Source organism: Magallana gigas, chromosome 9 (assembly GCF_963853765.1).
Source record: "Magallana gigas chromosome 9, xbMagGiga1.1, whole genome shotgun sequence".
NCBI lineage: Eukaryota > Metazoa > Mollusca > Bivalvia > Ostreida > Ostreidae > Magallana > Magallana gigas.
In genome coordinates this window covers 34,089,446-34,101,505 of record NC_088861.1, presented here as the reverse complement: position 1 = coordinate 34,101,505, position 12,060 = coordinate 34,089,446, and the positions used below count along the sequence as shown (strand labels likewise).

Genomic DNA, 12,060 nt, shown 5'->3' with positions numbered 1-12,060 from the left:
AAAATATATGTAAATCAATAACGCGAGATGTGTATTTAAATTTACCAAATGAATATATACATTAATGAACATATTTCTTACGTAGGAAATTAAATTTAATCATTATTTTGAATTGCTGTCACTATTGATCAATTGAAGATGATTTATTGCACTCGTCTGTTATTTGAAATATGCTTAAATATAGGTATGAAATTTAAGTTAAGTTAAACAAATACATTGTTTGCATTAAAATTCAAATGTTCTATATTTGATTTTTTTTTTAATTCCCATGTCGAATTAATTGGTAAATCGTGTAACTTCAAAAAAAATTTGAAGAAAAAAAATAAAGAAATAAAGGTTATGGATAAGTTTACTCATAGAATATATATTTTGTAATGTCCTGCTGGTTTCTTCAAAGCAAGCACAAATTATATATCATCTTATGCTGATTGTCATTAGATTAAGACGCCTCGACTGATGATTGATTTGTCCCAATCTAAAAAAAAAAAACCATGAAAAGCATAGTTCCGCTAAACAAACATGGCTCGATAACACAGAAAACAGTAACAGTAAAAAGTTTTATTTCATAATGCCTACATAGAAAAATAACCAACTGTATAAACTTATATTCATTAGGCCCAACAATACATCGTCTTATTGTACCGGACAGGCAAACAGACAGACAAACGTGCAACCAGACAGACAAACAGACAGATAAAATGGATTTTGAGATAGGTAAATGATATACTATGACTCACTTTAAAAATGGGGTCAGAGGATTTTTTTAAAAACCCATATTCATATTATATTTCATTTTTACAATGCTAACGCTCTGAATGTAACCCAATACTGGAATAAATATTTGTAAGATAACAACGTCAGATAATTGTTAAGTTCTTGGTACGCCCTTTGAACAACATGACTAATCGTCTATTGACACAGATTTTTTTTCACTGTTGGTTCACGGTGTCCAGGTACACCTTAAATGTTGCAGAGTAGACAGTCTTTGATATTAGAAAAATAATTATTTTTTTGATATATTGTTAGTAGGAAGTACAGTATTGAGTACACTACCAGTGATCAATAAATATCATTCGATATCGATGGTTGCAAGTTAAACTCTTATTTTGCGTTATTCCGCTCCATTATAAAAATACATTATTACAACATAAAACGGATTCTTATGCATAAAAAATACCCCGAAAAATACAGGTATTTCTTGACGTAATGTTTCGCTGACCTTAAAAAAAAATTAGATATCAAGACTTTTAAAAACGGGCCTAGCTAATGCGTCAACACACTAGATCACCACACTAAATCATCGTGTCCGGCGAATACAGAAAACCAGACAAAACAATGAAAAGAACATCATTACAATTTCATAAAGCTTGTTTTCCTCATAATTGTCTATTTTTCTGTCGTAGATGTTTGTTTGTGTATTTAAGTTGATTCAAATTGTGCGGTATAATTGGGTGAAAATGAGTAATCCCCCAAAAGAAATAGTTTGAATTAAATTGCCTACACAAAACGTTTTCCAAAATCCATTTCCTTTCTCCGAAAACCCTCTCAATAAAATCAATACTAACACAGGGTTTCCTTTTACTATGTAATGCACAAAGAAAGCGATTAATGTGTCTAAAACCGAGGTATGAGACAATGTTTTATGGCATACAAAAATCACGAAATTATTTATTTTGATTTTATTTGTATATGCAGTAATATAACAACGTCATGGTGAACTATATTAAAAAAAAACACAACAAAAACCTGCGATCATTGCAACTTTCATTTTAATAAAATGATAATCGAAACAAACACGCATAATAACGATTTATATCGCTCTGTAAAACAATTTCATAAGTTTGAAAAGCAGACAAAGTTCACGCTAGTACAAACATATAAAACAATGATAATGAGGAGTATCAATTTATTGGCATCACTGAGAGTCTAATAGAACAAAATTGGGTTTATCATGTTGCATTTCAAAATATAGAGTTCTGGTCAAAAGAGAATTCCATTTTATTGTGAATTCGTTTTTAAAGTAGTAAATGCATCCATCATTACATGTAGAATATTTACGCATCCCTCTAGGTTGTTATAAATGTAAGCATAATTATATTCGTTGCAAGATCTTAAAATATTCGAATTTATCAGATAAGATCAACCGAAGTCACCAGTCTGTTCTACTAAATAAGAGACATGTATGAATCGTAGGGTACACACAAATAATTATTGGCATTTAAACATACTGTAGTGGAGGAAACCACCTATATGAACCTCAAAATCAATGGTTTGTGTTTGTTTCATTTAGAAGCTAAGTAATGAATATTATCCGTTAAAACTAAAAAAATATCTCAAGGAAAAAAGAAAGAAAATTAATACTAAGTATGAATAACATAGACAAGTGTCAAGAAAGCTATCACGATGTTTTCTTTAGAATTGCTATATTTGGAGACACACATAAACATCAATAACTATCTGCCTGACCTAAATTGTTGTTTTCATAATCCAGCTTTATTTATTTTATGTAAACAATTTATTTACACTCACGATTGCATGTTTAAAGCACTCATTATAAAACTAATGATATTAATAACAAATCGTTCGATAATTTTGGTATATATATGCACTTTGTTTTATAGCTCGGCAATTTTTCACAAATATTGATTAAACTACATCTTCACGCATCAAAGCAATATTCCTTTTTTTTGTTTATTTAGGAACCCACCCCCCCCCCCCCCCCCCAAAAAAAGAAAGTTAATGGAGCCTTAAGATCATAAGATTGTAAACCTCAATAATATTTTTTAAATTAATACCGTTTTTGCAGACTTACAAATCTAATAGATATATAATGGGTTTTTTTCAAGTCGTGGTTGTGTTACATGCAAAATAGTGACCTGTTTTAAAATACCCTTTTATTACCACTTTTTGGGAATTACCTTTAAATTATATATCTATTTTAGTTAACACGGTGTATGTTGATCTATGCTGCATACAGTTACGGTGCTTTATCGGTACTACTCATTTTAATCCAAAACAGCGAAGATAAAAGTTACTGAAGCTTCTCTATAGTCCAGTATTTACCTACATGTGATACCAAAAAAAAAATAATGATGGATAGATTACTTTTCGTTTGCTTAATATTTTTTGCATTTTCCATGGTAAGTTTTGATTTGAAACTTATAAATTTACTTCTACTGCATGTGCACTATTATCAATTAGGCATTTAAAAAAAAATAAAGAATAAACCTACCTTATTTTATTGCCTTAGTAATTTAAAATATTTTGAATAATTAATATTTTGAAGACAGAGTGTAAGTTATCCATGTACATCATTTACAGGTTTTCGTAAATTCTACTGAATGCAAAGACTCAGCAATAACTGTTAGAAAAGTAGAATCATGCCCTCATAATGTCAAGGAGTGGAAAGAAGCAGCTGCTAGGAAAGGCTGTAAAAAAATGACGTGTTCCTCGTTTGAATACCACTGTGTGATCATTGCGTGGGGAAATGAAACAATAGAAGTCTGTGCTCCACGTTTGTTGATAATTGGTAAGAATATATACCGGTATATAAATGTATCAATTAATTTTATCGTTTATTTTAACCAATTTTTTTTTTGTAGTCCTCTTTTAGTTTTTAAATCGTTACTTTTCTTTAATGTAGGAAATGTTTGCTCAGAATATAACATAAGAGGAAACAGGCTTCAACGCAACGACATTGTACCATGTGAAAAATGTCCTCCTTTTTACTTTTCGAACGAAAGCTTTAAATGTAAGTTAAACTTTATTGCTTATTTCATAAAAATCTAATATAAATAATGATAAGTATTTACATTTTTTCTTTATACATAGTTACTATGAGTTATACCTAATCAACTAAAATTCCTTGAAGAAAGCATAATTCTTTTCATGCAGATCAAGAATGCTATAAGTACGCCAAAAAAGCAAAGATACACTTTATATCACATGTGAAATCCAGTTTGATAGGCATGGAATCAACAACACAAGAAACAATATACTCATCTTCCTTATCAACAATTAATCAGGAATCCAGTCACATGTAAGTACAATTTTAAAAAGAGATCATGCAAATAATAATAAATGATATACAAAAGAAAGTTTGCATCGTATAAATCTAGTTAGTTTGTACGTTTCTGAATGTTGTGTTATCAATTTACAACTCAAATTTTTTGAAATGTTTTTACTTTTTTTTATTAGGAAAACCATCATCATTTGCGTAGTCGTCGTTGTATTTGCTGTAGCACTTGTTTTTACAATTAAACACCGATCATGGAGGAATACAATTTACTCTTATTTAAAAAGTTAGTATCAGTACATGCTTTTAATTGCATCTAGACAATTTTATTTAGTTTAATACTGATTTATTATCTTCCTGTCTTTCTTTGATATTAGATATTATTAAATAATTATGTTGTGGTTTCCTTTTAGAAAAAGTTTTTCAGAATGAAGAATCAAAAATGACAATCAACGGTACGTTTATTTTTTTTTATTCATAGAACACAATCCAAATCAAAAAAGGAAAATCAAAATTCCTTTTTTTTGACCCTGTTTTTCATATCTGCATCCATTTACACCCCTTTTTGCCAAAATTAAGCCTTTACAAGTCAAAGTTCATGGAATTTTTCCTGCATCATTGACATTTAAATGCATTACACTGAGTAACGTTCCTCTTATTCTTATAAAAACTTAGGAAGCATCAGAGGAACGTTCCTCTTTACCTAAACTAAAATCTAGATCTACATTTCATATGAGGAACGTTCCTCTTTTCAATTCAACAGAAATCTTCACAAAGAATCTGAGGAACGTTCCTCGTTTCACTTTAACAGAAATCTTCACAAAGAATCTGAGAAACGTTCCTCTTTTCACTTTAACAGAAATCTTCACAAGGAATCTGAGGAACGTTCCTCTTTTCACTTCAACATAAATTCTGACAATTCATATGAGGAACGTTCCTCTTTTCACTTCAACAGAAATCTTGACAATTCATCTGAGGAACGTTACTCTTTTCACTTCTTTATATAAACTGAAATCCTGACAAAGCATCTGAGGAACGTTCCTGACTTGAAATCTTTACACTGTATCTTAGAAATGTTTCTCATTTCACTTCATCTGAAAGCTACATAAAGCATCTGATGAACGTACAATCTTTCACAAGTTGATTGTTTACTTTTTACATGAAATCTGTATAAATCAGCCGAGGAACGTTCCTCTTTTTCCTTAAATTGAAATCTTTACAATGCATTCGAGGAAAGTTCCTCATTTCATTTAACAAAATGTTTACTTCTCACCTGAGGACTTCAAAACATTTCCTTTTTTAGTATTTTAATCATTACGCAAACTATGACTGGCAACAATCCTCTTTGTAAAACTAATAAAAGACAAATTGAAACAACGATTTTGACAAACCAAAAGTAAGCTAACTAATCATTCTTAAGGAGACTCAGAGTCTCAATTGACGTCATCGTAAGACGTTGACTTCGAGGTGGATAACATCGATTTTGAAGATCTAGAAGAGGCGAAATGATTAAAATACTTCTGAACATTTTTCTAAGGATTCACTTTTTAAAAAAATAATTTTTATGATAAATTTTAAAAATATAGAAACGTTACATGATAACCTGAATATTTGAACATTTTACTCTGCATTTGTGTTTTACGACATTGAAACTATTTCCTTTAAGTATTGTGTAATACCTTGTGCAGAGGGCGCAAAATTGTAAACCCGCGACTGACCTTAAGTTTATTGTTTCTATACCCCCCCCCCCAAACAAAGTTTAGGGGGTATATAAGAATCACCTTGTCTGTCCGTCTGACTATCCGTCTGTTCGTCTTCTGTGCAACTGGACTTAAAAAAAGTTTTGCTTAAATTAATTGTAAATAATTGATGTGCGATTGTCAACATTTTATTGAAAAATCCTGATTTTATTTTTAATATCTATCATGATGCAAATTGATTTGATACATTGCGGTGATTATTATTACAGGGATGATTTTCACTAAAACCCCTATTGCACTTGTAGCTTAGTATAAGCACAATTGAAATTTAGAAGACATGCTAATTATGTCACTTATTAAATAACTTGTTTAACAAGTGTGCAAAATTACTCCTGATGATAGCGGGTTTGCAGCTCATTATTTAACAATTTTAAATATAAAATCAAAAACTTTGTGTCAAGCCGCTGAAACAGCAATATGATGTTGGTTAAGTAATATAAGGACTGATGAAAAAGGGTGCACACACACACACACACACACACTGTAAACTCGAGGTCACAACTCTAAGCACATTATGAGCACTCAGTTGGAGCGCAGTCATTTGTTAGTAAAAGTTTGTAGGAATGCAGTTTCACGCTGCAGGAGCTGAGTAGAAATCCCTTGGTCAACTGTCACATTTTCACCTTGTAAAAATTTAAAATACAACAGTACAATGTTTTTGAATTTCCCAGCGAACCCACAGCAATTCCAGAAATATAACAGTATCGTGAAACTCTGGGGGAATGCAATCTGGTGTGACAGGACCTAAGCTTTGAGAAAACCATTAGGTTACCAGAAATTTGCATTTGTCAAATTCTTTGAGCTGGATGATAGTAACAAACATTATTAGGATGTAAAATTTGAATTACAGTTCTCATATGAAATGCAATCATTATATTAATATACATGTAAATTATATTATCTTACACTAGCTAACAAATACCCCCACCCCCTTCCTAATAAAATCACAACATACACGAGCTATAATTCAATATTGTACTCGTAGTTTTGATAAATCTACAAATCTATACCTCTGCTATTAAGTAGGATATTTTAGGTAAAAAAAAAACCAACTCACTTTTTGGCTTTCTTGGAGTACCTCATGTTTATCAACTAGAAAATATCTAATATCAAAATACTCCAGTATATTCTTTAAATAACTTCTCAGCATGCATGGTCAATAGAAATGTCATGACCTAAAGCCCATATTCCTCTGCTTCATTTGGTTTGCTAATGTCACCGCCGGCCATTTCAAGCTGAGTAACAACTTGTTGTTACATGCACTTGCTAAGGTCCTCTGTCAGATGTCAATCACTAACTGGATGCTGATAAGATGTTCGGGGTGTGCTAATAATAGTAACTGTGTGAAATTTGAGAGCTTTCAACAGCAGATCACTGCTGGAACAGATGCAAAATGTGGTCGCAAATTTAATTTAAAATCAACGCTGCATGTGTACTTTATGAAGCAGAACAGAAATATTGTTTGGAAATTGCAGTTGCAAACTTTGCAGGATACATGCATCAAGGTAATAAATACTTCTATTATATCCAAACGTTTAAAATACATAACTGAGTTTCTTTTGCTCTTCTGCTAATTTACTACAATCAAGGTAATTGCAAATCTAAAGCATTTAAATTAAATTGATACAAAATTCTTGATTATCTGATATTTAAAAAAATTATTGTAATCATCAAATTTTGAAAATGATGTGCAAAATTAAAATGTAATCATAATACAATGTAATGTTATAGGTGATGATGATTGGCAGTGACAAAATATTTTGCCTGGTGGATTTTGATTTGAAATCACTGCATTTGAATTGTTTGCTGGTCTAGAGGATGGGGAGCATTAATTTGGACAGAGCTTGATCGGGATGGAAGATGCTTGAAGATTAAGGTTTGTTATTCTTAATTTAAAATTAATCTCACACTATAGCTGTCCTTCTGGGACTACTCCCATAAGGCTCTTTTGAAACAGCGTAATCTGCTAGCCACTTCTCATTTTACAGGTTATCAATTTCCCCTACAAATGCTTATCAACAGACAACGCCATTGCTAGGAAAATGGCCCTCTTGGGACAAATGAATTCAGTAACACTATAAACTCCATTTACATGATGTGAGTTTTTAGATCTTACAAATCAGACTTTGTAAATAGGAAAATCATAAACAGATATTAGGTCATATGGAATAGGAACATGCTCTATTTAAGAAAAAGTTAAATATTAAATATATGATTAATCTGCCAAAATGAATTATCACACAATTGTAACCTGTACAAATGTGAAAGGATTAATCTAATGAGTGCACAGGGGCCCATTTCACAAAGCAAACTTAAGACTAAGTTATATCTTAGGAAAGAACTTTTTCCTAAGTTCATTACTTATCCGTTTCACTATTCCAGTTGTATATTATAAATTTTAACTTTAAGACAGGTAAATTGATGTTTTAGGAACAAACTTAACATGGTGACTGTTTATATTATATTGAAATGAATTATATGCACAATTAAGTTGAACAAAAATACTAGATAACGGGTATCATTAAGACTTTTTCACTTTACTTCTAATTTATTTAAACATGTTTTATTGAATAAATTCAATAGGATTGGACAACAGGCATATAGCCTATGTATGTCCTCTCCTTGTAATATATTATCCACTTTACTTCTAAACTGAAAACATTAGAACTATCAAATTATTCATATATTTCTTCAATTAATTTCTTTGGTGTAGACTTTTAATTTTTACATTTTTTTAGATTATCTGGTTGCACCCACAGATGGATAGCGGGTATATAGTTATAGCTAGTGCACTGATGATAATTAAGTTATTCATGCCTGAGAATTACTGATATCTTAAAAAGGAATAAATACTACATAAATAATCAATTAAAGAATGACTGGATGATTTGTCCTATCCCTCCACGAAATAAGCTTTTCTTTTAGGGGAGAAATGTTAGGTGTTTTCTTCATCTTATTTTTTTTGTCGGGGGAGGGGGGAAGGGGGGTAGGGGATAGGAATTACCGCAAATTAAGTGATTTGGGAATATTGATGCTAAATCATCCTTATAATGTTGTTTCATACAGAATTTTTTGCCTTTTATCCTCACTTCTTCTATCAGCCAAGATGCATTTATTTGCAGTGTTTTCTTAAAAAAAAAACACCACCCTATTTTTAAATCAACCCTTTCAAGCAGGCACGTAGCATCAGGGTGTAGGAGGGACCCCCCCCCCCCCTTAACTTTTTCTGTAAACAATTTTCTTAAATTTACATATCAAAAAGTGAATAAACATGGAGTCCCCCCCCCCCATTTTTTGGGGAGCATGTAAAATATTGAAGAGAATTTTGATGAAACAAACATAAAGTCCTTAGTATAACAAGTATAACAAGTATAACAATGATGAGCAAATATTCTGAATAATTTATGCTTCTAAATTTCAAACAAAAATAAGTTTGCCCAAGCTCATCAAGCTTATTTACTGAATTCTAGTATTCCCTTGCTGCAACATTAAATTGATAGGATGAACAGAATCTGAATTATACAGCTCTCTTGTTTGACGTGGTTAATAATTCCTGCTTTATTTAAGTTATGCAAATTCCAACTGCTCAGCTGTCTGGCTTAAAACAAATAATTTAGAGCTGTGAACCATTCTCATACTCACAAGAATGTTCGGCCCCGATAACAATAGCTTTGGGATTTGATGTGAAGTGTTAAGATCTGTCGCCATCCAAAAAAATAATGCAATTAATACCAATGTGTTTTAAGATTAGAGCAGAAATTCAAGAGTATATTGATGTTTGGTAGATTCAAATCAAACTCATGCTTAATTATCCTGCTTGGATTCTGTAAATGTTTTAACATATTTAGGTATATAGGTATATATATTTGTTGTACAAATCTCTCTCTCTCTCTCTCTCTCTCTCTCTCTCTCTTGTGCTACATCTCTCTAATTTCTCTCTCTCTTTCAAGTTAAGCAGGGAAAAACTTATGTGACCTTTAATATACTTGGTATTTCTTCTTAAAGAATGTCAATACCTAAATGTATGTTTGAGAATTTGTGTGTTGTTAACAAAAATAAGCATTACAACCAGATCTTCATTATGAAATGAAATAACAGGAAGTTATTTAGCGATGATGAGTTTTAATGCAAATATGTATTATACATAGATTCTATAGAAGATCTGGACATCCCCCCTGGGAGGAAATCACTGAGGCCACAGAAAAGTTCAAAAGCCATCCAGCCAGTCACACAGTATGAACAGAGGATATACAGAACAGAAGATAAACCTTGATTCATGTCAACCATGTATCAAAGACCGTGGTTTCTGGAATATGCAGCTCTACTTGGGAACTCCATCCTGAATTTGATGGATGCGAGCTTTATGATTTTAGTAATTATAAAATCATATGCACTGAGACAATTATTGATATAGTTAAATTTTTAATTATATAAACATCTAATCCAATTACAAACTAAACTTGATATTTAATATAAAAAGAAATATTAAAATTGGTATTCTTAATTACATGCCTATGTATTTTTATTGAAAACAATTAGTTATAGTTTGATCTACAATACAAGATCAATTTTTGACACCAATTAATATACATGTATTTGCCGCTTAAAAAATACACAAGGGGCACCCAAAAATGCCGCGCTATAAAATATTAAAAATTCAAAATCTTTTTTACTTTATATCGAGTAATCAACTTAGAAAATTTTAGCTGATCATCATCAGGACTGAGCGATAGTCAAGTACTCGAGTACTTGTTAACATCCTTAATATTTTCGTAAAGTATAGCATGTTTAAATGCCTATTTAATTTAAGATTACCGGTATTTTGCTTATTGCTGTTTTTACTTTCAAATGTAGGAAATTGGAACATTCTTCAGGTACCATGTAAAGTTTTCAGTTAAAGAGAAAAGAGGAACGTTCCTCAAGAATTTCCTCGTGAAGATTTCAGTTGTAGTGAAAAGAGGAACGTTCCTCAGATGACTTGTCAAGATTTCAGTTGGAGTGAAAAAAGGAACGTTCCTCAGATGACTTGTCTAGATTTCTGTTAAAGTGAAAAGAGGAACGTTCCTCAGATTCTTTGTGAAGATTTCTGTTAAAGTGAAAAGAGGAACGTTCCTCAGATTCTTTGTGAAGATTTCTGTTGAAGTGAAAAGAGGAACGTTCCTCAGATGAAATGTAGAGATTTTAGTTTAGGTAAAGAGGAACGTTCTTCTGATGCTTCATAAGTTTTTATAAGAATAAGAGGAACGTTACTCATTTTAAATGTCTGTGTAATGCATTTAAATGTCAATGATTCAGGAAAATTCCATGAACTTTGACTTGTAAAGGCTTATTTTTGGCAGAAAAGGGTTTATATGGATGCAGATATGAAAAACAGGGTCCAAAAAAAGGAATTTTGATTTTCCTTTTTTGATTTGGATTGTGTTATAGTTCATTAAGAAAAATATTTTGAGTTTCATTGGAGACAAAATGAACAACAGATACAATGCAAATGCGTGATATCTAAAATTTGTTATTATATTCGTCTTCCTTTTGCAGAACCCGAGAAGTTCAATGTCGAAGAAGGGCGTGAAGTGGAAAATCATTTACTAGAAATCAATGCGATCACACAAGACGTGTTTCATGAACTTAATAAATCTTCAGACAATACTAACTTAAATGCAATATTAAGCTAACAAAATGCGTCAAGTGTATAATATGTTATATATTTATTTAATATGGTTGATATTTTTATTCTTTCGAAATGGCAGCTATACTTGGTTTATTGTTATATGAAATAAAACTAAAAGATATAAATTGTCATCACTGTTTAATTTAAATAGATTTGTTATCATGAATATGCAGCAAAGATAATTTATTTGATTTCAACAAAGGACAATAAGATATATTTCATTTATCAGCAGTATAAATTTCTGTATATAATCCGCTCTGTCCTAACGTTTACACTTTTCCTGTTCTAAATGACCCGTTTAGAATTACTTTAAGTTCAAAATACTCTGTTCAGATAATTTGTTTCTTCATTATCTTCTTTTTGTTTTTTAGTTTATCAAGATAGAAATGTCTATAATTATGCAGCAATGTATTAATGATCATATTTTTTGTTTAAAAATTTTAGAACTCTTCCGTTTGCGGAGGCGGTTTGGTTTTAAAAATCTCATTGCATATTATTACATACCATATCATTAAATTTTTCATGTCAATTTCTCATAGCATAAAAATCTTGTAGCATTGCATAACAATTTCATACCATATCATTAAAGTTGCAAACCATAGCATAAATTGCTAAAG

At 31.0% G+C, this 12,060-nt stretch overlaps 1 protein-coding gene across 1 annotated transcript; it reads left to right on the top strand.

The window, feature by feature from the left end:
- The first annotated feature begins 2,999 nt into the window (after nt 1–2,999).
- LOC105333435 (uncharacterized) lies at nt 3,000–11,493 on the top strand. Its single transcript, XM_066070522.1, has 7 exons — nt 3,000–3,140; nt 3,322–3,529; nt 3,644–3,751; nt 3,895–4,039; nt 4,198–4,301; nt 4,429–4,470; nt 11,311–11,493. Exons 1-7 carry the CDS (start codon nt 3,090–3,092, stop codon nt 11,445–11,447), a joined length of 795 nt encoding a protein of 264 aa, XP_065926594.1. The 5' UTR covers nt 3,000–3,089; the 3' UTR covers nt 11,448–11,493.
- The last annotated feature ends 567 nt before the right edge of the window (nt 11,494–12,060 follow it).